This window comes from Rattus norvegicus, chromosome 15 (assembly GCF_021556685.1).
Source record: "Rattus norvegicus strain SHRSP/BbbUtx chromosome 15, alternate assembly SHRSP_T2T, whole genome shotgun sequence".
Taxonomy (NCBI): Eukaryota; Metazoa; Chordata; class Mammalia; order Rodentia; family Muridae; genus Rattus; species Rattus norvegicus.
In genome coordinates this window covers 19,728,929-19,754,942 of record NC_141548.1, presented here as the reverse complement: position 1 = coordinate 19,754,942, position 26,014 = coordinate 19,728,929, and the positions used below count along the sequence as shown (strand labels likewise).

The following is a 26,014-nucleotide window of genomic DNA, read 5'->3' as shown; positions in this document are numbered from 1 at the left end:
AGAGAGGAATTTAAGAAGGACGTAAATAACTCCCTTAAAGAAATACAGGACAACACAGGTAAACAGGTAGAAGCCCTTAAAGAGGAAACACAAAAATCCCTTAAAGAGTTACAGCAAAACACAACCAAACAGATGAAGGAATTGAACAAAACTATCCAGGATCTAAAAAGGGAACAGAAACAATAAAGAAATCACAAAGGGTAACAAAGCTGGAGATAGAAAACCTAGGGAAGGTATCAGGAGTCACAGATGCAAGCATCACCAACAGAATATAAGAGATAGAAGAGAGAATCTCAGGTGTAGAAGATACAATAGAAAACATTGACACAACAGTCAAAGAAAATACAGAAAGAAAAAAGCTCCTAACTCAAAACATTCAAGAAATCCAGGAAACAATGAAAAGACCGAACCTAAAAATAATAGTATAGAAGAGAGTGAAGATTCCCTGCTCAAAGGCCCAGCAAACATCTCCAACAAAATTAGAGAAGAAAACTTACCTAACATAAAGAGATGTCCATAAAGACACAAGAAGCCCACAGAACACCAAACAGATGGGACCAGAAAAGAAATTCCTCCTGTCACATAATAAATAAAACTCCAAAAGCATAGAACAAAGAAAGAATATTGAAAGTGGTAAGGGAAAAAGGTCAAGCAACATATAAAAGCAGACCCATCAGAAGTACAGCAGACTTCTCGACAGAGACCCTAAAAGCCAGAAGGTCTTGGGCAGATGTCATTGGATTGAGTGCAGGGACCCAATGGAGGAGTTAGAGAAAGGACTGAAGGAGCTGAAGGGGTTTGCAACCCCATAGGAAGAACAACAGTATTAACCAACCAACCCCCCTCCAAAGCTCTCAGGGACTAAACCTCCAACCAAAGAGTACACATGGGGGGACCCATGGTTCCCAATGGATATGTAGCAGAGGATGGCTTATCGGGCATCACTGGGAGGGGAGCCCCTTGGCCCTGTGGATGCTCCATGACCCAGGGTAGGGGACTGCTAAGGCACTGAGGCAGGAGTGGATTGGTGGGTGAAGGAGCACACTCATGGAGGCAGGAAGAGGGGAGAGGGGGCAGGAGAGAGGGGATAGGGGGTTTGTGGAAGGGAAACTGGGAATGGGGATAACATTTGAAATGTCAATACATAAAATAACCAGTAAACAATGTAAGAAAAAGATTTGCCTGTAACAACCTGTTTAGTAAAAGGACTACAAAAGTTTTTCAATTATGTTGACATGACAGAAAAAATTTTTGAAGTCTTTTAGATCCAAAATTCCTGTTGAAAAATTATAAGCCTACTTCAGGCACATAGTTAGCTTCTCCTTCCTTCCTTCCTTCCTTCCTTCCCACAACCCACACGTCTGTTATTACCTCCTGCCCCTGTTTAGATAAGGCTTTCAAACCTTCTGCCCACCTCAGCGGAAAGCCTTAGGTTATTCCGTCTGCCAGAGGGTGGAGGTGGTCCAAGAACCCTGGACCCAAAGGCAATGTGGCAGACATCTTGACTTTTACTGCTCCGGACACTGCCTGCTCTGCTGCTGATGAACTGGTCTGTCAAAAAAATACAGCCTGTTAGCGGGAAATAACGGACGCCATGTCAACAGTACGTCTTCAGGTTCTGTTTCGATGCCAACATCAAAATGCAAATAGTGTGTCAGATATATAGAATCTATAGGGTGTTTCTTATCAGGCAAGAAAACAAAGGATTATGAGAGAAATTTTAGAAACTCGGAAGGGGCTGGCACACCTTAGATTCCATTTCCCAAACTCAGTCACGCCGTCTGCGTACCTGCAGAATAGGCTTAAAGAGGTAATTTGTCTGTATGCCAAGTAGAAAAGGTGACAGGAAACATTTGCCAGGCTCGAAGTAGCCCTGGTTTGTTTACTTTCTCCCTGAAACCTTCATGGTTCCTCCACTGCCCACACATTAAAATATGCTGTTAGCGTTCTAAGTCTTTCCACTGGGCCCCAGCCTCTCCATCCAGTGAGTTGAGTCCCTAGTGTCATCCTGAGCTTGCCTGCCCTTTCTGCCTTCCTCCTCACTGAGACGCTCCTTTCCTTCTGCATAGCGCATCCCACACTTGCTGGTCTTGAGCCCTCCGTTTCATTCATTTCATTCCCACTGCTTTGGTGAGCTGCTTCTCTTGGATCACATCCCTCGAGACTCCTCAGGAGGAAACACCGTATCTGCCATTTCTATGACTGATAGTCTTTAGAAAAATGCCTGAGAAACATACAATTCGATATTTGTTTAGTTGTGGTGAATAATTTTATTTAAATTGCTTACCTAAAAAAGAAGACAATACATATTTTGATGTTCCATTGAATTAATTCTATCTAAATTATTTCCCTAGGGCAAAATGTTTTTAGTATCTTAATAAAACAGTCTGTCTATAGTAATTCTCAAATAATGGTGAGTATACAAATTACCCAAGGTATTCTTGCGACTGTTCCAGTGTTCTGTACTTTCTCCAGAATGCAGCCAGAGGTCTTACAGAAAGGGAAGTGTATCATCTCCTTCACTTTCCTTCACTTCAGCACCTCAGTGGCTACCCAGTTGTTCTGAAAGCCCTTGCCTCCTGTAAACACCTGCCCTGATATTTCCTTCCATCCTACCCCTTGGGCCCTGCTCTCTCCACTCTATGGCTTTACAGTTCTTCCTCCAAGGTGTCACTGCACGTCACCCCTGGGGTGAGGAAATGCTTACTTCTTCTCTGTCTTAATGTCTGAGTTATCATTTCTTCAGACACGTCTCTGTGTCTTTCTCATGAAGACGAGATTCCCCTCATCAGAGAACTTGCTGGAAATTCACGTTTATATATCTCTATGGCATTTCCTGTAGTGCTCCACTGGATTAAAAAGTCAGTGGTGGCCTTCTTTAGACACCTTGACATGGAGTGGGCATCTAATATATTCTTGCTAAGGCAAATGAATGCATCGTACTGAATACAAAAGGAAGCTGGATTAAAACCTCAGATGTTTCCAATTATGACCACAACAACAATGACGACAACAGCAGCAACATATCTACCTGGGGTTTTCCTGTGCGAATCAATGAGGAGGATGTGAAGGTTAGGGTGGAAAGGTTACAGTTACCCTGAGCGGCTAGGCTCTGAAGGTCAGTAGGCTTTCACAATAGGCTGTTGGGTGACATTCAGAACTTCCTACTATCAAACAGACACACCTCCCCCACTTGCTTCTGTATTTTTCCATTTACTATAAATGTTCATCTGAACCAACAGGACATAGTTTCTCAGGTTGAAAGTAGAAAAAAGAACTGTACTCCAATTCCAGGCTATTTGTGAAACCTATTACGGTTATCATCTGTAGTTTTGATGATCAAGTAGAATGCTTACTAGATGAGAGTACTGCGAGGCTCTGTAGGATGCAGTGAGGGCCTATGGAGGATGGAATCACATGGGCAGAGCCCTTCCTTCTCTGCCCTGAGAGCTGTCCAGGTACAGGTCATCTTTCTCTTCAGATCCCTCACGAGGCTGATGTCCTCGTTTTGTTTTTGTCCTTATACTCATCATCTAAATTCAGTTTCCTTCCAACCAGTTTAAGTTCTCTGCTGTGAAAGACCATTCATTTTGTATTCTATGTGCCTGTCTGCCAAGCACATGGGAGAAAATGATTAAATTTCACCAAAATTACAGACGTAATGTAAGATTAATACAGGGCTTGGGCTTGGAGAGTTTAGCAACCACACTGAGGAAGTCCCATCCTCAATATTAAAAAAGAACCCATCAACTGCTCATCTTACACTTAGAACTTTCTAAATTGAAATATTTTATTTTTCTGAGAATTTTACGCGTGCCTCCTTCCTCCGACTATTACCATGGCCACACCCACTTCCATTCAAATTCATGATCTCTTCAATTACTGGTACATATATACACATTTACATATATACATAACACATATCATGCACACATACACGACGGGTGTACATGCATATGTGTATAGAACCTACTGAGTGTATTTAGCATGGCATGTGTTTAGGGCTGTGCTTGGGATTAGCTAACATCGTGGAGCTTGTCCTCGGAGAAAACCAATTCTTGTCTCCGCAGTCGCTGACTGCCTGTGGCTCATTATCTAGGGGTGAGACCTGTGAGATTTCTCCCATGCATGCTGGCCATTATGCAGGGTTCTTTTTGGACAATCATATTGTTGAAAATTTATGGGCGTAGCTTCCCCATCATGTCTTGAGGACACTGTCTAACAGCAAGGCACCCTGGCCTGTGGCTCTTGCAACATCCATACCCTCTGTTTCCCGAGGCGTCAGTGTTGGGGATGCACTATAGACTTATCAATTTGGGCCAATACTTCATGATCATTTTTTTTTATTGTATTTTCTTCACTTGTGGGTCTCTAATGGTCTGCACCTGATGTAGAATAAGCTTCTTTGGTGATGATGATGATGATGATGACAAGAGCTATACTTATCCGTTGGTATAAGGATACGTGTTATTAAAACACAACTTGGAAATTTCATTGCTTTAGGCACATGGCGTTAGTACTTCTCCAGGCAGCTGGCTAGGTTGATAGTATCAGGCATGAAGTTACTCCTATTGAGTGAAACCTTAAATCCAATTAGACAGCTGTTAGTTACCCCTAAAACACGTGCTGATACTTACTATTGGGGATCCCTTGCCAGGCTGGTCCTTATGGTTCACAGGCTGTACAGCCAGGCGGGACGACTGATTACTTCCCTCTCTTGGATGCTCTCATAGCACCTTCTGATACCGAGAACTAGACATCGGGGGCGTGGGGGGAGGGCAGCTTTCAAGTGAGTCCTAGATTGAATCTCTCTAGCCCTGTGTCTGCAGAGTGTGGCACCTTCACTTTCTGGGAGGCACTCAAGGGCAATGGAAATAGACTATCTTGTTTTGTGAGTCTCTTGAACTCTCTCATAGGCAATGACTCGGAAGGTTTCTTGTGCCTGGTACTGGGTGTTTTGTTAGGTAGTCTATGGCTCATGTTGGGAGTATTATCACCTCAACTAGTGCGGCTTCCCTGAAACTCTGTGTTTCTCTCTCTCTCTCTCTCTCTCTCTCTCTCTCTCTCTCTCTCTCTCTCTCTCTCCCTCTCCCTCTCTCTCTCTCTCCTCCCCCTGCCCAACGGCTTTATCAAATATCCTTAGTGTTATTTAGTTTCCCTTTTATATTATCCTGCCTCTCCGCTCGCAGTTAAAGTGATCCCTTTCGCATCTATGTCTTCATAGTTCTCTGGTTCTTCAAGGAGTCTTTCACCCAGTGATGGACGTGCAGTGAGTATTAAAGATACAGGTAAACCAGAAATGCTGTAGTATCCTAAATCACCAGTGTCATGAGAGTCTACCAGAGATGAGACCTTAGATAAAGTTTATAGCCATTTAAAGTCTTTATTCTAGACAGCTAATACCACACCCGAGTGTTTGGGGGCAGGCAGACCTGAGTGGCCCTGAGTTTTCTAGAACACAGAGTTATTAAAGGCAGAAACCATGTCCTGGGACCTTACTTGGTAGCCACAGGGTTTTTTTTTTTTTGTTTTTGTTTTTTGCAAAAGTAAGTCATCTGAAGCAATCTGTTTTACCAGAAGCTCAGAAAAACAGTTAGCTGGAAAGGGGAGGATTGAATAAAAGGCAGTTTAGCAAAAGGTACGATTAGTTAGCTGGGACATCCTGATCTTGGGCTCCTAGAGCAGAGTTGGGCAATTTTCATGGGACTCCCCATCAAGCAAATTCTAGTTAAGCCTGAAATGGCCTCAGTAGGAGTACAAGAAGGAGGAATCTTTGCACTGTCTTACACTCACCAGATAATATACTGGATTTTAGGAAAGGACCTATTGTCGGGGTTACAGAATAAGCCACCACCAATATATTTAAATTTAAGTCTATTTATAAAAAGTTTACATTTTTGCCCATAAAAGTGTACAAACACTCCATTACTTAAGATAAGTTTATGATTGATACTACAACGAACATACCAGTTTTGCAAATCCTTCTTTGTCTTAATAATTCACTGCTTAGAATCATATTAGCTGTCAAAGTTAATTCTCCATTAACGTGCATTACATTATGCATTCATTTGGCTAGGCTCCTAATTAAATCCTACAAGGCTAAGCAATTTAGGTTTTTGGTTTCTAAAATAAGAAGTAGAAGGGACTAAGCTTTTTTTTTTTTAACAAGAAAAATCTTAATAGAAGAAAACTATAAGCAGAAATGCGTGTGTTCTGAATTTTAAAAGTAGCTATTTTAAAGGCTGACATCAAACTGCATAAAAGTGAGGTTAAATATCAAGATTAGATTAAAATCCTGCTCGAGGCATTTCATTTTCTTGAGTTTGTAGAAAGTGAACTTGATAGAGGTCAGGGATTTACCATTAATTATTTTGCTATTTTACTGATGGGTGCATGCCTTTGTAGTTAAGATCGTAAAACCTGAGGCTGTACTCTCTAATTGTCTTTTATAGAAATAAATATTCTTTTTTTTTTTTTTGGTCTCAAGATACAATGTTCTAATTATTATCGTCATTTAAGCTTACAAGGTTTTCAAAGCTTAGCCAGCCAGACCTGCTACATTTCAGTCCTCACCACTAGGGTCATGTCTAACAGTTTCACCTAACAGTGAACTTGGTGTCAGGGTCCAGGTTTTCGGTTGATTTTTATTTTAGCGTATTGCGTTGTTTGACAGCACATACAAAACATGAACAAAAGTTGATTCTAGTATGGCAATATTATTTTGGACGAGGCATCTGACCTTTTAAAGCCTTATTGTCTTCATTGACAAGATTGGGATAACAATGTAATTAAGTCCTGGCATTTTCTGCTAAGACTGTATGAAACCAGACACGTTACATGCTTACATTATGTCTCGGAGGGAGTGGACGGCTAGTAAACAGGTTGTTAATACCTTCCCACCTTGAATAACATTTAAAGCTTACAGACTCTGTTCACACTCGCTTTTTCCTTTCTTCATCATTCCTTAGCAGTGACTGGGTGCTGCCTGGCTGGCGCTGACTGAGACAGGGAGTAAGAGGCAACACTACCTCATCCAAGGAGGCTGTACCCTCTTGGGTACAGTGGTGACAAATCAATGATTATGATTATCAAGGATTACAAGGACAAAATATAAATGGTTCTACTTTGCTCAACAGGGCTTGGTGTCTAATCTCTGGGGCCAAGGAATTCTCACTTAGACCTAAAGGATGATGGATACCTATACGGTTCTCAGTCCTCTGCTATGTGTGATGTTCTCATTCTTTGTACACAGATGAAGAAATTAAGCTATGCTCATGGTTTGAGCAGGGGCTCAAAAACCACATTTGTATTCATTTACCTTTTAAAAAAGTTATATGATATTGTCTTCATTTAATATACATTAGAGGGGACTACATGAGATCCTTCCCATATGCAATATTTGTTTTCTGTGCAATTTTATAAAGCCGTCTAAGTATAAACACATTATCTCAAAAATGGATGATTAATGACTCTATTGATCGGAACCAAAACTTCATGAATATTATAACCCAATGCATGTCAAGAGGTTAATGAGGTCTATGAGGAACTAAGCAGCTGACATATGACTTTAATGTCTTATTTCAAAGGTAGGGGAGTTGAGGGTTGGGGCGCGGAAGATAAGAGAAGGCTTTAGTGCCTGGTAGGTAAGGCATTCCAAAAGGTACTTGTGGGCTGTGGGGTAACTGGCTAATTTGAGTCAATGCCCAGTGTGTGGTATTCAATTGAACGCTGTTTTCTGACTGTTGGAGAACTGTCAGTCTACAAGCCATGGAAACATGATGAAAAGAAAAGCAGAGAGGTAAATGCCTCAAGCGGGAAAGGCTCTGGGAGATTATAATCCCTCTTCAACTTCTGCAAATAATTAAAACCAGTATGTAGCCTTCTCTCATTAATAGAAAAGTTTGTGACACTTTTTAAAGGCAATAAAATAATATTAACAACTGCAAATAGATTGTATCTTTCTGTGCTGACCTCAGATAGTGTGCGAAGCTTGGCCAGCTCCACAAGATACAAGGATACAAGTGTGCAGGATATAGTTTTCTCTACAAGGTCTTGATTTATTGACAAAGAAGAATTAGCCTAGTTTTATTCCTTATGCTTATGAGAAAAAAACTAATTTTAAGAGACATGGTTTTATTTTGAGAAAGCGTTCTATTCTGAATAAGAAACAGTTTATTTTGTCCAAGATTTGGGTTGGAAATAGGGCATTTCCCCATAAATCCAGCAGGCCTCTGGGAAATAATCTTCAAGATACCGACCGAGGGGAGATTGTGGAGGGAGTCAGTAGTGAAGACGCACCTCCAACGCCAGCCTTCTGCTCGTGTGCCAGCTCGGCCACTCGCTCTTTTCATCTGTGACAGATCAGTTTCCTCATCTGTGAGTGTCATTTCCATGGTGTTGCCACAGTAGGCTGCGTGAGAATTAAAGTGCAACAGCTGTGCCTGCGCTGTAGATCGTGGAACACAGCAACAGCTCACTAAATGCTAGCTTTGGGTATGACCATGATTAATTGTTCAAGTCATCTGGGTAGCATCATTTTGTATATTCATTTGATCACTCAGTCAGCAAGTCTTTCCTGGGCTCCTGATAAGTATTTGTATTAAGTAGCTAAGTACTAAGTTAGTTTCTAGGGAACACAACCATAAATGGGTCCCTGTAGTGTCCCCCTCCAACATCTATCCATCTGTCTGTCTGTCTATTTATCATGTGTGTTGTGAAGGTGATCAAATAAGTCGAATAATGGAGGAGTCGGAGCCCTAACTAGCCATCTCTTTTTACCCAGTGAAGCTTCCAGTACTGAGTTTGGGTTATATCTAATTGAGTTGTTGGCCAAGAAGGACCAAATGGCAACCCCCAAACAATGCAGGCTGTTGTCAAGGCTACAGGTTGCTCTCTGCAAATTGACGGCAGGGCTCCATTGTTGAAGACAAGACCTACACACTGAAGATGGAGATGTCAAGCTGGTCCCTTTAGAGAGACTTCCCCTCTACTTTACAGTATCTTTGGTACAGGAAATTACTCTACATGCTCTCAAAAGAGAAACATAAAGACCAAGCCAGCCACAAATCCTTTATCTACAATGGCGAACTGCCTCAAGGTTTGCTATGGCAATTGTGATACAAAGCTTATGGGAGTAACCAAACAATAATTGATTTGACTTAATACCCACTCCTTGAGATGAGATCCATACCCGATACTCCTTGGGTTACTAACAAAGACTAAATAGCCCAGGCATCTAGGGCAAAACCAAATAATATTGATCTAAAAGAAAAAAAAGTAATGATTAAATGACTCCCAATGATATTCTGCTATATTCATAGTTCAGTGCCTTATTCAGCTATCAGCACAAAAGCTTCCTCCTGCAGTAGATGGGAACAAATATAGAGACCCACAGCTAGCCACTGCGCAGAGAGTGAGAGTCCATGGAAGATACAGCTCTAAGTGGGATGTCACGACCAAATTCCTACCCACAGAACCAGAGTGTAAATGCCAGAGAGGATGGAGGACACCTGGAGAACAGGGCCGTCTAAATCAACATGAGGGAAGCTCATGTGAACTCAGAGACTGAGACAGCAAGCACTGGGCCTACATGGGCTGCATCAGGCCCTCTCTGTGTACATCATGGCTTCCAGTGCAGTGTGTTTAGGGATTCCTAACAAAGGAATCCCTGGGTGTGCAAACAAACGGGCCTCTGATTCCTGTGACTCCTCTGGAGTGCTTTTCCTTTTGTGGGGTTACCTTTTTACCTTCAATGTAACAGTTTTTGTTTTATCTTATTTTGCTGTATCACAAAATGAATGAATGAAAACCTAGCCATTAGGATGAAGGTTAACAACTGAAGTGTCACTTATATGTGCTGGGAGAGGGAAAATCAACAGAGCGATATTGGGTATATCAACAACTTCAGGACAGGCTTTGAGTTTAGGTGTAGTTGACCAATATTAATGGACTATACATTTTTTTTGGTAGTTTTGTTTCTATTATTTGGTTACAGTTTGGTGGGTTTTTGTTTGTTTTGTTTTTTTCTTTTTGTCTTCTAGGTTTCTGGTATTTTGTTGTTGTATTGAGTTTTTCTTTGTTTTTTTGAGAAAGAACTTAAAGTTGAGTGGGTAGGGAAGGGAAGAGGATCTGGAAGGACCTTGGAGAGGGGAAGAAAATGATCAACATATATTTAAATAATATTAATATTTACTATGCAGCACAGGCTTGCCTCAAACTTAAAGTCCCTCTGTTTCAGCCTCTTGAGTGCTAAGTGTGTCACCAAATTCCAGCTTCCATTGTATCTTATTAGGAAAATATTAATATTTGGTAGAGAAATATATTTTAATTTAATAGCAATTCTCAGGAACTTTTAAGCTTCATAATATATAAAGAAGAATCTACAAATGTTCAGTAATTGGTCTAACATAATGAATAAGTAACATGAACCATTGATATAGTTAGAAAATTAAAATTCTCTAATACACTGTGTCTTGAGAAAGCCCGTTCTTCCTCCTATCCCTGTCTGCATTAGTCCCTGCTTCCAGAGGTAATCATTACATGTATTTAAAATTTCCACATATGTCATACCTAGATCACAATGTCTTTTATTCCATCAGTGGGACTATGTTAGGACATAATTCTAGGCTTCCATTTTTGAGACCATATTCCAGACCATGACAGACAGAGTACACTGCTCTTTGCACAGCTACACAAAAGCTTACCATATGCTTTTGAACCAGTCCCCAACTGTGCATAAGTGGCTTGCCTTTGGGTCTTGTTATTTCAAGCAGTATTGTATCAAATAGCTAAAGGAGAAATGTGCCAGGAATGGGAGCACACACCTGTGATCTCTATGTTTAGGAGACCAAGGCAGGAGGGTCTATGGAACTTAAATTAAAAAAGGAGATAGAACACAAAAGATTGGTATAAGAACAATTACACATGTATCAAGTGGATTAAGCACGATTTATTAGTTAATGCTATGTGTATTACTGTATAATTTGCATAGAAAAATTCACTCTATAAGTGGTTTATGATAATGTTTTCTATAAAAGACCTCAGAAGCACTGATCAATATCCTTCTAAGAAGTATTTATTTGTATCTGTTTCTGTGTCTATGTGAAAGAAAATATGTGCAGGTACACATACTGGAGGTAAAAAGAGGGCATCAGGTATTTTCCTCTATCATTTCCAGATATTCCTTTGAGGCAGGGTCACTCCCTGAGTCTGGACTCCTGTTTTCTTGGCTAGGCTAGAAGGCAGCAAGCACTCAAGATCATGATCCTTCTGTCTCCATATCCCTCAGACCTCATGACTGGTATGCTTAGGGTGCCTGGCTTTGTTCATGGGTGCTGGGATCCAAACTTTGGGTCTCATGTTTGCACAATGACCAATTCTAACTGTCTAGGCATTTCCAGCTGTCAATATCCATTCCAAATTCTTTCTAGACTGAAACATTTTAATGAAGAAATATGATCAGTTGTGCTGTTTTGTTTTATCGAAGATAGGGAAAGAGGATGCATAATTCAAATATACAAGATGAATTTATTTAAGTTTAACCAGAATTTGATCTGCTTTATGGAGAATCCCATGGAAAATTAATTAGCTCTATTCTAGGAACCCAAGGTCAAGTTGTCCCAGCTTATTTATCTTGGTTCCTGTTAAACTGCCTACTTGTGCAAACTTCCCCCTGTAGCTAACTGCTTATCTTAGCTTCTGTTATACTGCTTGTTTGTGCAAAACCTCCCTCTCTAGCTGCCATGCAAGATAACAAGGTTTAGTTTTGTCTTTAAAAGTCCCCTATACTAAATGGTTGGGGATATTCTTGGGTCCTAAATATCTAAGGATAGTATCAGTTAGCTGAAAATAAAACTTTCAGCAGGTTACAGATTGTGCTTGCCTGGTCTTTGGTGGGCTCCTTTGTAATATGGCAAAGATTTTATTTTATTATTTAAACCAACAGGTTTTAATTTCATGATACCAGAGTTGTCAATTCTTGGTGTTATTTCTTGAGCATTCAGAGTATTTTTCAAAAAGTTCTTGCATATGGCTGTATCTTAAAGTGTTTTCCCACAGTTTCAGAGTTTCTCATCATGTATGAATTATCTTTAATCAGCTTGAACTGATTGATGTACAAAGTGTGAGACAAAAATCTAGAATCACCCTGCTACCTCTGAATATCCAGTTTTCCCTGTCCCGTTTGTTGAAAAGGCTGTCTTTTATCCACTGTATCTTTTGGACATCTTTCTCAAAATAGAGGTGGAGGGAGGGGGGTTTGTTTGTTTGTTCATTTGTTTTTCCTTTTTTCCTTTATTTTATTTTGCTGATCTATATATCTGATTTGGTGCCAGTATAATGCACTTTTTTATTATTATGGATCCATAGTATAATTTGAAATAAAAAAATTGATACCTCTTCCATTGGTCTTTTGCTCATGATTGCTTTGGCTATCTGGGGTCTGTTGTGCTTTAATAATGAATTTTAGGATTTGTGTTTTCCTATTTATGTGAAGACTTTCATTGAAATTTTCATAGGGTTTGCACTGGATCTACAGATTGGTTTTGGCAATTCAGCCATTTTCACAGTATTAGTTCAACTGATCCATGAGTTATAGGTGGTGTCTTGGCTCTTATGACAAAATGTACTCATTTTTTAAAAGATTTATTTATTTTATGTGAGTATACTGTCACTGTCTTTAGACACACCAGTAGAGTGCATTGGATCCCATTACAGATGGTTGTGAGCCACCATGTGGTTGCTGGGAATTGAACTCTGGACCTCCTCTGGAAGAGTAGTTAGTACTTTTAATCACTGAGCCATCACTCCAGTCCCTACACTAATTTATTTTTATTTTAGGTTCTGTTTCACAGTAGATTTTAGTCATTGGTTTGAGTCTTCCTTTCATAATATGGACTCTAAACAAGAATGTAATACTTATTTTACCAGTACAAAAGGCAGCTTACTAATATATCCATCCTTCCTTCCTTCCTTCCTTCGTTCCTTCGTTCCTTCCTTCCTTCCCTCCTTCCCTCCCTCCCTACCTCCTTCCCTCCTTCCATCCCTCTTTACCCCCCTCTGTCTTTCTTTTCTCTTTAGATGCATTAATTCGCTACTCTGAAGTTGTAGTTGGAGGTTAGAGTGCCAGTTTCCTCTTATTTAAAAAGGAAGTGTAAGCCCAGTAAGATACCTGCTGTGAAAAGGTAGGCACTAGGGAAAGCCACCTTCCAATTTTTAATTACTACTTTTGATTTGTGTTTGGTGGGCCACTGTATCTTGTCATTAATGCTGAAAGCTCCATTTCAATAATCAGACCACATTCTCTGGTTCAATTAAACTGGGGTCCTATTAATGAAAGTAAGATTATTCGATTTCACAGTCCTAAAGTCATTAGCTAATGTGAACTGGGAATTGATAAAGAAAATGGCAGGAATGTGGAGCTTTTTGGAAACAATGGCTTCTTAGGAACAGTGGTTTTATTAATTTCATCCAATGCTCTTGATTAAGCTATATCACATTAAATAAAACACAGTTTAAAACAGTTAAAAAACTGTTCTTTTTTTCTTTTTGGTTGTGTGAAAATCCACAGGAAGTGGTTACTTCTCTAGAGGCTTTATTGGGCTCTTTTAATATGTGCATTTATGATGAAATATCAAAATTCACATGAGCACCACACATCCAATTATACGAGCACACGAGTCATTTTCTTATGCAATTAAATTCCAAGGTGGGAGTCCACTTTTTGAAAGACAAAAACAAATAGTTCAAATAAAGACACTTATCCATGGTTAAAAACCATCTGCCCAGGCATGACCATTAGAAATGCCTTTCAAATCAAACGCCGTGTACAGGGAAAGAATACTAATAAGTTCCTTTCTAGTAAGCTTTAAAGTCCACATATATAAAAATCGACTTCTGAAATGTACTTGGAGGAAGGGAACCACACAGTACCATGTATGTTCATGTCATTTTGGCTATCATGCATGTGCAGCGACACTGACCTAAGAGGAGCAAACATAATGGGTTATACATGGATATAATTAGTATCCACAAAGAAAAAGAAATATACTTGTGGGTTTTGGCAATTAGCAATACTCTGCATACATGACTCAAGTTGTATTGACTATTACTATGCACCAAGAGTCCACTAATAGGGTTAGCAAAAGAAATACTAATATTCTCCTCTGTAAGTTGGGTTTGAATAAAGCCTATGAAAATATTTGTTTAGTTGTAACACTGACGTCATTAGTATTTACTAAATCTTATTCCGTTTAAGCATCTCTGAGACTTTTAAATAAAAATGACAGTGATATTGTGAATGTACTTGTATTTATTTTAAAGACAGTTCATAAAGCATTCCACTGGAAGGACAGAGGGTAAAAAGTGATCACTTGTAATCATGATGCCCAGCACAGCTTAGTCATTCTTGGTATTGAAAAGTAACAGACTATATTAGGTGCAGATTACAGGGTTTGTCATTGAAAACACTCTTCCTGTACTTCGTGGCAAATCTTAAGAGTAAGCCGCCACCTGAAAGCCAGTGAGCTTATGTTTCTGCTTTTTTATATGTCTTCCCATGGTGTCTTAATAAACACTGCTTGCGTGAAATCTTCCTATTTCTCTTGGTGTCTCGTTCTACATAGTATAGATAGCATGCACATGTATTTCACCATTTGCCCCACTGCCAGCAAAAGGGCCCACTCAATGCTGGGGATTATAAAGCAGGTGAGGTTTGCATCATACATTGTCTCTCTGCTTTTCTGTGAGTTTGGAAATGGTGCAATCAAGAGTTAATAATGAAGTGCCCACTGACATACAAACTCCTTTTGTATTGTCAAAAAGGACAAAAAGGAGGCCGATTTGTTATGGATCTATAACTTCCACAACTGAGAGAGAAAAGACAGGTGGATTAAGGAGGTTCCTGCTCTCAACAACCTTCATCACAAACATCTGTTTCTATCTGACCTTCTTTCAAGTTCTGAGCACGCTCTTGACCATCTCTCTTATCTGAGAAGCCACACATTGCCATTGTTCCCCCAGCTTCCCTCAGAGCCACTACTTTCTACTGGCCCAGCTTCTGCCATCCTGGACCCTTGTCATTTTATGTCTGATCATGTAGAGACGTGTTAGTTACTCTCCATGGTCTTTTACCTCACCTTGTTTCAAAATTCACCTGGCATCCTGCTGTCAAATTCACTTTCCTAAAACATCCCACTTCTTTACTTGAGGAATGTAAGCTACTCCCACAGTGTGGTTCTAGCAGAGTGTTCAGTCACTCAAGCCATTCCTTTACATGAAGCCTTTGAAAAAGGAATATTTTTCAGCAACCCTGAAAGATAGATTGCTATCTCCTTGCTCTTACTCAATCTTCTGTGCTGACACACTTCTATAAGTATCTTATTAATTTATTATAAATATATAAATATACACAGAATACTTCGAGGATCTACTTCTTCCACAGATGGTCTCTCACTATGGCCACTATGGCGTTTCTTTATCTTCCTTTGAATTAGCTCCTTACATCTGAGTGCTACTTGAATCACATGACCTTCCCAGGCTGCGATCCAGTATTCTCAGTGTTGGCTGCATATAACAATCACTGGAGGATGTTAAAAACAAAACTACCAAATTAACAAAGAGTCTCTCTGAGAGGAGATATCAGAAATCAGATATCAGATATCAGAAAAAAATATTTTGTGCTGTTAAATGTTGTAATTTAAAAATATCCTAGGGGTTCAAATATCTAGGGAGTTGACCTTATATTGGGCTTGATATAAAGTTTCATTGATTTAGTCAACTGGGATTAAGTCTGTACAGATGTAGAACATGGGAAGTCTCATATTTTGTTTAGTTCAGGAGGTATTTAAAAATTTTGGGGGGAAACTGGGAAAGGGAATAACATTTGAAATGTAAATAAAAAATAGCCAATAAAATAAGATGAATTAAAAATTTTTTGGAGACTATTTAAAATTGAAGGATACATATTCAAGCAGGACAGCACTGTCCACAGCTGAACTGCAGCTCCTTTTTAAACTGGCAATGAACTTGCATCCCGCTGCAGTCTTTCCATTCCCACAGTTCCTTCACAGAGGACAGCATTACTTGCCTTTCACCGTAGTACTTGAATAAGTGCACTTCAGTAGGGGAGTAACCACTCTATGGAAGAGGGATAACCAGTCCACAGGAAAGCATTGCTTCACGTGTCTCCCTGTCTTCTCCTTTCTCCTAGCAGATCACAGTTCTGAAGTAGCAAGAGTTTTATGTGGGTCAAATGTTCACATGCCAAGTTCTTCATGTAGGTTGTTTGCTGGGCTGGCAGTGACCTGCATTTACAGGCCTGGCCTTGTATATTGACAGTAATGTGGAAGAACAAGGCATAGGGCCATCTTTAGAGAAAGACACCTTAAGGGGGAAGGGTCCCCATAGCATGTTTATAGGAGCCTCTGTGCATACCTGATTCTGCAGATCTTAGAGGATGACCTCCAAATTTAATTTCAGTTTGGCGAAGTTTTGTCATGTTAAGCAGCTGTGTGACATGCGGAACATCTGTTGCGAGTTGACAGCTTCGTGGAATAATATCTGCGGGTTCATCTGTTAAAAAGGGAATATCATATATTATTCAAAATGAACCTCCATGCCCCAAATGTAAGCCATTGCTGCCAACTGAGCAAACTTTATAATGAAACCAAGTAAAGCAAAACATTTTAGAGTGCAACTTTAGACAACTTATGCAAACTTTTAGCCGTGGTATCTATAGAAAGCATGGCATTTCTGGGTAAATGGGAAATTAGAAACTGCCTCTGTATGACTTATGGAGAAGAGTCCCAATCAGGCACGATTCTTATGAATGAGTCAAGTAACATTGGAAATACAAACAATAGCAGAAAAACAAAGGGAAGTCACTAAGAGGAAAAAAAAATAAGCTGGGGTGAGAGCTACACATTCTTCTGTACAAGTAGTTGTCAAGAGTGGTCATTGACATGTGCTACTTAACATGGATGCAAGCGAACGCTGATCATGAGAGAATTAGGTGGCCTGAAGAGATGCAGCCAGAGGACGTGCTGAGGAGCACAGAGAAGCCTAGAGTGGTGCTGGCTGTGAAGCTGCTGCACAAGGATTGTATGGGAACTTGAGCCGAGACTCTCTATAAGCCGAGGATGCTCTGGCAGCCACCACCCTGCTACTACATAGGCATGCAACGACATGGGAACCCAAGAGGCCTTCCATTGGCCAGGAAATGCAAGCTTTCTCGTGCAAGAACCAGAGGACACTGGGGCTAAAAGACATATGAGATCCCACTGGGGAGAATACCTAGAAAACATATACTCAAAAGTAAATACAAAGGACAGAATCTTCTAGACCATCCCAGAGGCCTAGCCACTGAAAGTCCTCAGGAAAGTTATAGCCTCTAGCACAGCAGGATGGGACTGGAGCTGGCAGGCCAGGGGTGGGTGCCAGACAGGTGTGATTTCTGCAGGCTTATACAGAATTTCCTCTAAACAGGGAAGACTCATGGTTTACATTATTTGACTTCTTGAGACTAGTAGTTTTTCACTATTAACAGAGGCTATTACAAAAGACAGTGCATGAAATCACATGGAAAGAAACAGTGACAATGTTATAGTGTGACAGAGCAAAGGTTCCTTCACCTTGTCTCAGTTGGAGACATCTTTGGTTTAGCCTGAAACTGATTCCCCTTCCCCTCTGCTTTCTATCCCTGCCCTGAAAAGTCCTGAATCAGAGTACTAGAAACTTGGTGTCAAAATGCCCCAGTTAACTGCATGCTTTGGCTTCTGTTAAACAGCTTGCTTGCTTTACTTTCCCTGTAACAGCCAAACATGATGCAGTTTTTCTGTTTTATTTGCCTTTAAAAGCCTCCTCTGGGGCTGCTCTGTAAGAATTGTTTCCGGGCAGGCCCAGGCCAGCTTAATACAGACTCTCAATTTGGGCTTTCATGTTGTCTTTGGGTCTCTACTTTGTAATATTAGTACCTTCTGGTTTTATTTATTTTTTTAAATCAACCTTTTTAAAAGCCTTATTTTATGTGCATGGTTGTATTGTCTGCATGTATGTGTACCACATGTATTCAGTGACTGTGGAGGCCTAAAGTGGGTGTATAGACTGGAAGTATAGATGTTTATAAACTACTGTATAGGTTCTGGTCTTAAAAAGCAGCCAGTGCTCTTAACTGCAGGGCCATCTCTCAAGCTCCTGTAGATACTTTTCTGTACTTCAAGGTTTTAGTTGTTTTGTTTTAGCTTGTACTTTACCCAAACAGGCATTCATGACTATCTCTACTTGTTCTAAAGTTAATCTGTAACCATTTTTTAATTTTCTCATAGCTCCCACTCATATATTCTATCTCTTATCCATAGTTCACTTTCCCCTTTCCCATCTACCACCACGTGTTTCCTTGTTTTTTTTTTTTGAGACAGGGTTTTTCTGTGTAGCTCTGGCTGTCCTGGGAACTGTAGACCAGGTTGGCCTCAAACTTAGGGATCCATCTGCCTTTGCCTCTAGAGTCTTAAGATTAAAGTCATGCATCACCACACCCAGCTCCTTTCCCCTTTAAACTCAAATATTAATAACTTCAGTTCTAAAAAAATTAAAAACTAAAAAATAAACAACAGCCTTCCAAACCTATAATCTACATTTTTCTCACTCTGAATCATGTGCCTCAATCTATGAACTTTTTTTGGAATACTAGTGACTTCTACTCAAGCCAATCTAAGGGCTCTGTCAAGTAACTGGCTATATTTCTGCAGTCAGTTTCCCCTTCAAATAGTGGTGAGGAACATAAACTCAAGTGGAAACAACTTGTTAGAAGAATCACATAAAATCAAACGAGGAAGCAAAAACAAAAAGGTGAAAAAGGAAAATTAAAACTGGGGAAGACATCCATACCAAACAAACAAAACATATAACTGAAATACTGGTGTGTACATAAGGTCACACAGGTTCTGCCATTAATCCTTCCATCTTCACATATGTCATCAATAAAGAAACCTAAGAACACTAGATTTAACAGCATTCTCCTCCAACAGAAACCAAAAGTACATTCTCCTCAGAAACTCTAGAAATTTCTCCAAAATTATTCACATTATGGGCCATAAAGCAGCCCTTATCAAACACACACACACACACACACACACACACACACACACACACACACACACACACACACACAAAATGATTCCCCACATCTTGTCATAGTAGACAAAAAAATAGAAAGCAATAGATACAGAAACTATACAAATCCATGGTCACTGAAGAAACATGGGGTGGAGGGACTAAAAAATTCATAAACCCACATGGAAACAATGGCACGGTAAGTGCAAGGATTGAGATGCCGTGAAGGCCAGCCCAAGAGGAACATTTTTTCAACTGTGGAGAAAAATTAGTGCCAGAAAAAAGCCTTCCAATTAATAAGTAAGCTAAAGAATTGAGCAGACAGTTCTTAAGAGTAAATACAAATGCCCAGTAAATAATCTGAAAAAGTGTTCAGCCTTGTTAGCTACCAGGAAAATGAAATTAAAATAAAGTACAATAAACGCTGGCAAGGAAGTGCTGTAGAAGAACATTCAAATGCTGCTGATGTCCCGTAATGTCAACTCGGCAGCCTCTACAGAAATCAGAATAGTGATGTCTCAAGATACTAGAACTAGAACTGATGTATGACTTGCACAGAGATGCTTGTCCACTTATATTTATTGTTGTACTGCTCACTGTAGCTAAAAAAGAAAAAATTTAGATGAGCATCAACTGCTGAGTAAACCAGGTAAGGTGGTACATTATACACAGTGGAATGTTATTCAATGTAATGAAAACTGAAATCATGACATTTGTAGAAAAATGGATGGACTGTCAGTCATTGATATGCAGAGAAAGCTGGATCCAGAAAGACTACTGCTATGTTTCCTCTCATGGAGAAGCTAGATTTAAATCTCTATATATGTTTTGTTTGTGTGATGGAAATACAAAAGGGGTCATGCAAGGAGGAGAGGAGAGATCTTAAGGGATGGGACTGGCAGGGAAGAGAAGGTAATGGGGTACACAAGGCATTAAAACACAAGAGGGCCTTTGGAGGGGAAGGGGAATTAAAGGGTTTGGCAATGGCAGTGGGGAAAGAGGATGGGTAACAGCACTGTTTGAAGAAGCCAGACTGAAACCAAGTACTTTGCATACTAGTTTTAAAAAATAAAAATAATAAACGCAGAACTAAAAGGAGCATGAGAATTTTGGTGCTTACTTTCAGATAACACATTCAATATGTGTTTCAGTATGATCACAGAACTGTGCACTGAGTCAGGCATGCATTTGGCTAACACACATAACACATAACAAGATCATGGAACTGTGATTTGAGTCTGGGCACACACTGGGAAGACTTCATGTTCAATTAAAAAAGATATTTGTCTTCTTTGTGTTTAATTCCTTTTTAAAGTTAGCTCATGAGCAATGGTTCTCATTGTGGCCTCTTCATCAGCATATTTATTCCACAGACTTTTCAATTCCAGAGGTGTAAACTGGGGGAACTGGTTATGTTCAGGCCAGTTCAGGTTCAGAGTGTACAGGGGCTCGGTCATGAGATCAATAAGCATAAAGACATTAATGAAAACTAAAATACCCACAGCCATTATTTAAGTTAAACTTTCTATCCTTGAGTAGTTAAAACACATGCACACACACACACACACACACACACACACACACACACACACACACACACACACACAGAGCAGACTAAAAGAGTCTCCTGTCAAGTGTTCATCCAGCTCCCTCTAACATTAGCACTTACCTGTGAATGCTTCCAAGGGGAGGTCATCTGTTATAGTTCAAACTGTTCTTTAACTTCATTTATATTTATATGGTTATTTGAATATCTTTTAACTCATGTTCTTATTGATTACATTTGATCTTATTTATTTGTATGGTTTCTTTCATTGTAAATGTATTAATCCTCTCATTTTAAGAAGCAGATTTAGAAACTGGTATTAATAATCCACAAATCAATTCAATGTATATAGCCACAGTCTTAAAATGGCTATAGAACCACAGTAATTTTATTATTATTTTAGTATTTGTAGTTCTTTTTTTCTTTCTTTCTTGGTGACAAAGTCTCGTTATATAACTCTGTATAGCCTGAAACTTACTGTGTAGACTAGGTTGGCTGCAAACTCCAAGATCCGCTTGCCTCTGCCTCCCAAGTATTGGGATATAAGGTGAGCAAAACCAAGTCCGGTTTACTTAGTACTTTTAATTTATCCCTATTAGCAACTCAAATATTAGATATTTGGTAATCTATATGAACAAGTGTTCATAGCTAATGAAAAAGAAAACAACTTAAATTCCTAGGACTTGAAGCAAATCAACATAGTAGTGTTTCTTGTGCTTCAACAACAACAACAAAACTGAAAAATAAGACAACAAAAGTGAACAAAACAAAACACCACACAAGGAAATGTATTTTCAAGACGGCGATGCTATGGGAAAGAATCAAAGAGAAGTCGGATGAAAGTAGTAGACAAAACTCTCCAGGGCACAAAACAAACCCATGCAACGTACACAACAGCAAGTGACTCAAAGGAAATGTAAGACGACTTTATGTGGTTCATTTAGGCAACATTTAATTTTACTTTTCACTTCTATGTCTGTCTGTCTGTCTGTTTGTCTATCATCTATCATTTGTATATGTATACACATACACATACACACATTACTCTTCATTATTTCTTGACTGTTTTAGAATATGTTGACTATTTGCAAGAAAAATTTAATCCAAACCATTGTTATGAAAGTATAAAGCCCTCACGATGATGAAGACAGAGTAGCATTTGCTAATGTTCTAATCCTGATGTGGGAAATGAATGATTTAACTCAAACCCCTCAACACTCAGTGGCAATACAATGGTTTCCAAGAGCCGAAAACCAGGTTTACAAATTGCATTTTTCATCTTCTTATTTCTAACTCATTTATATTTTTTGCTGGCATTTAGAGAGTCAACATGAAGCTGGGTGTGGAGGTACACCCTGTAATCTCAGAACTTAGGAGGATGATGCATACTAGCAACCTGGACTACTCAGTGAGATGCTCAAACCCACACATTAAACAAGACAAACAAACAAACAAACAAACAAACAAACAAACAAACAGTGTGAAGTAATTCAATACATGAACTCAGAAAACAGAATACATTTGGAAAAAATAACGAAACTAAATCAGATTCACCTGTTATGCAATATATTTTGAATTCCTTCATGTTTCTCTAACGATACCATTACTGTTAAGATTTCATGTTCAAAGAGGCTTAGAACTGTGGAGATCAGAACCTAACTGTGAAACTGTATACTGGATCCCATAAAGAGAAATCAGGAACTCTATTAAAGAGTTGTGTGAGCAGAGTAGCATACAAAGCCAGAAGAGGCAACATCGAGCCTGAGTTTCTAACTCCCAGGGATTAGTCAGACATCAAGCTGAGTTTATGACTACCAGGGGTAGTCAGACATGGAGCCTGAGTTTCTAACATCCCGGGGTTAGTCAGACATCTAGCTGAGTTTCTAACTACCCCGGGTTAGTCAGACATCTAGCTGAGTTTCTAACTCCCAGGGATTAGTCAGATATCAAGCTGAGTTTATGACTACCAGGGGTAGTCAGAAATCCCCAGGGATAGAAGCTCAGTACATTTTCCTTATTTGTTATAGTGAGATGTGGTTTTATGATGTAACCCAGGCTGGCTCTAGATAGGTACCAAAATGCAGGATGATGGTGGTGCAACTCCATACCCAGCCTACACTCTTCGATGGCAGTCAGTCTATGACAGAACTCCTGTAGGAACATAGTTAACTTGGAAGTCTGATTTATCTCTAAGAACTGTTACAACTTAAATTATTCTCTGAGGGAAATTTCAGGTAGCATCATACAACAAAAACATTACTTAATAAAGGCTAATCATTGTTTAGCTCTGATGCTGGATGTTATTCCTATTTCAGGGTTTGACTTCCAGCTGGTAGTTTCTTTTTTCTTTAATTTTTATTAAATTGAGTATTTTTTACATTTCAAACGTTATTACCTTTCCGGGATTCCTATCCATTAGCCCTCTAACCCCTCTCTCTCCCCTTCTTTTTTTTCTCCATCTTTATTAACTTGGGTATTTCTTATTTATATTTCAATTGTTATTTCTTTTCCCGGATTCCCCGGCCAACATCCCCATAACCCCTTCCCCTCCCCATCCTCTCCCCATTACCACCCTCCCCCCAACAATCACATTCACTGGGGATTCAGTCTTGGCAGGACCAAGGGCTTCCCTTCCACTGGTGCTCTTACTAGGCTATTCATTGCTACCTATGCAGTTAGAGCCCAGGGTCAGTCCATGTATAGTCTTTGGGTAGTGGCTTAGTCCCTGGAAGCTCTGGTTGCTTGGCATTGTTGTACATATGGGGTCTCGAGCCCCTTCACGCTCTTTCAGTCCTTTCTCTGATTCCTTCAATGGGGGTCCCGGTTTCAGATCAGTGGTTTGCTGCTGGCATTCGTCTATGTATTTGCTGTATTCTGGCTATGTCTCTCAGGAGAGATCTACATCCGGTTCCTGTCAGCTTGAACTTCTTTGCTTCATCCATCTTATCTGGTTTGGTGGCTGTATATGCATGGGCCACATGTGGGGCAGGCTCTGAATGGGTTTTCCTTCAGCCTCTGTCCTAAACTTTGCCTCCCTATTTCCTCCCAAGGGTATTCTTGTTCCCCTTTTAAAGAAGGAGTGAAGCATTCACATTTTGTGATCCTTCTTGAGTTTCATGTGTTCTGTGCATCTAGGGTAATTCAAGCATTTGGGCTAATAGCCTCTTATCAATGAGTGCATACCATGTGTGTTTTTCTGTGATTGGGTTACCTCACTCAGGATATTTTCTAGTTCCATTCATTTGCCTATGAATTTCATAAAGTCATTGTTTTTGATAGCTGAGTAGTATTCCATTGTGTAGATGAACCACATTTTCTGTATCTATTCCTCTGTTAAAGGGCATCTGGGTTCTTTCTAGCATCTGGCTATTATAAATAAGGCTGCTATGAACATAGTGGAGCACGTGTCTTTGTTATATGTTGGGGTATCTTTTGGGTATATGCCCAAGAGAGGTATAGCTGGGTCCTCAGGTAGTACAATGTCCAATTTTCTGAGGAACCTCTAGACTGATTTCCAGAATGGTTGTACCAGTCTGCAATCCCACCAAAAATGGAGGAGTGTTCCTCTTTCTCCACATCCTCACCAGCGTCTGCTGTCACCTGAGTTTTTGATCTTAGCCATTCTCACTGGTGTGAGGTGAAATCTCAGGGTTGTTTTGATTTGCATTTCCCTTATGACTAAAGATGTTGAACATTTCTTTAGGTGTTTCTCAGCCATTCGGCATTCCTCAGCTGTGAATTCTTTGTTTAGCTCTGAACCCCATTTTTTAATAGGGTTATTTGTCTCTCTGCAGTCTAACTTCGTGAGTTCTTTGTATATTTTGGATATAAGCCCTCTATCTGTTGTAGGATTGGTAAAGATCTTTTCCCAATCTGTTGGTTGCCATTTTGTCCTAACCACAGTGTCCTTTGCCTTACAGAAGCTTTGCAGTTTTATGAGATCCGATTTGTTGACCTTAGAGCATAAGCCATTGGTGTTTTGTTCAGGAATTTTTTTCCAGTGCCCATGTGTTCGAGAAGCTGTCCTAGTTTTTCTTCTATTAGCTTGAGTGTATCTGGTTTGATGTGGAGGTCCTTGATCCACTTGAACTTAAGCTTTGTACAGGGTGATAAGCATGGATCGATCTGCATTCTTCTACATGTTGACCTCCAGTTGAACCAGCACCATTTGCTGAAAATGCTATCTTTTTTCCATTGGATGGTTTTGGCTCCTTTGTCAAAAATCAAGTGACCATAGGTGTCTGGGTTCATTTCTGGGTCTTCAATTCTATTCCACTGGTCCATCTGTCTGTTTCTGTACCAATACCATACAGTTTTTTATCACTATTGCTCTGTAATACTGCTTGAGTTCAGGGATAGTGATTCCCCTGGAAGTCCTTTTATTGTTGAGGATAGTTTTAGCTATCCTGGGTTTTTTGTTATTCCAGATGAATTTGCAAATTGTTCTGTCTAACTCTTTGAAGAATTGGATTGGTATTTTGATGGGGATTGCATTGAATCTGTAGATCGCTTTTGGTAAAATGGCCATTTTTACTATATTAATCCTGCTAATCCATGAGCATGGGAGATCTTTCCATCTTCTGAGATCTTCAATTTCTTTCTTCAGAGGCTTGAAGTTCTTATCATACAGATCTTTCACTTGTTTGGTTAAAGTCACACCGAGGTATTTTATATTACTTGGGACTATTATGAAGGGTGTCGTTTCCCTAATTTCTTTCTTGGCTTGTTTCTCTTTTGTGTAGAGGAAGGCTACTGATTTATTTGAGTTAATTTTATACCCAGCCACTTTGCTGATGGCGTTTATCAGGTATAGTAGTTCTCTGGTGGAACTTTTGGGATCACTTAAGTATACAATCATATCTTCTGCAAATAGTGATATTTTGACTTCTTCCTTTCCAATCTCTATCCCTTTGATCTCCTTTTGTTGTCTGATTGCTCTGGCTAGACCTTTGAGAATCATATTGAATAAGTAGGGAGAGAGTGGGCAGCCTTGTCTAGTCCCTGATTTTAGTGGGATTGCTTCAAGTTTCTCTCCATTTAGTTTAATGTTAGCAACTGGTTTGCTGTATATGGCTTTTACTATGTTTAGGTATGGGCCTTGAATTCCTATTCTTTTTAGGACTTGTATCATGAAGGGGTGTTGAATTTTGTCAAATGCTTTCTCAGCATATAATGAAATGATCATGTGGTTCTGTTCTTTCAGTTTGTTTATATAATGGATCACGTTGATGGTTTTCCGTATATTACACCATCCCTGCATGCCTGGGATGAAGCCTACTTGATCATGGTGGATGATTGTTTTGATGTGCTCTTGAATTCGGTTTGCCAGAATTTTATTGAGTTATCTTTGCATTGATATTC

At 39.6% G+C, this 26,014-nt stretch overlaps 1 protein-coding gene across 10 annotated transcripts in view; it reads right to left on the bottom strand.

Moving 5' to 3' along the window:
* The window catches only part of Cfap20dc (CFAP20 domain containing), a 236,499-nt gene that overhangs the window by 90,818 nt on the left and 119,667 nt on the right, over nt 1–26,014 (bottom strand). For all 10 annotated transcript variants that reach the window (NR_197236.1, XR_015638066.1, XR_015638067.1 and 7 more), the window contains 2 exon segments: nt 1,415–1,551; nt 16,432–16,569. Coding sequence is in view for 6 of the 10 variants with exons in the window: in NM_001431636.1 (NP_001418565.1) it covers nt 1,415–1,551; nt 16,432–16,569 (275 nt within the window). In the remaining 4 variants the exon portion in view is untranslated.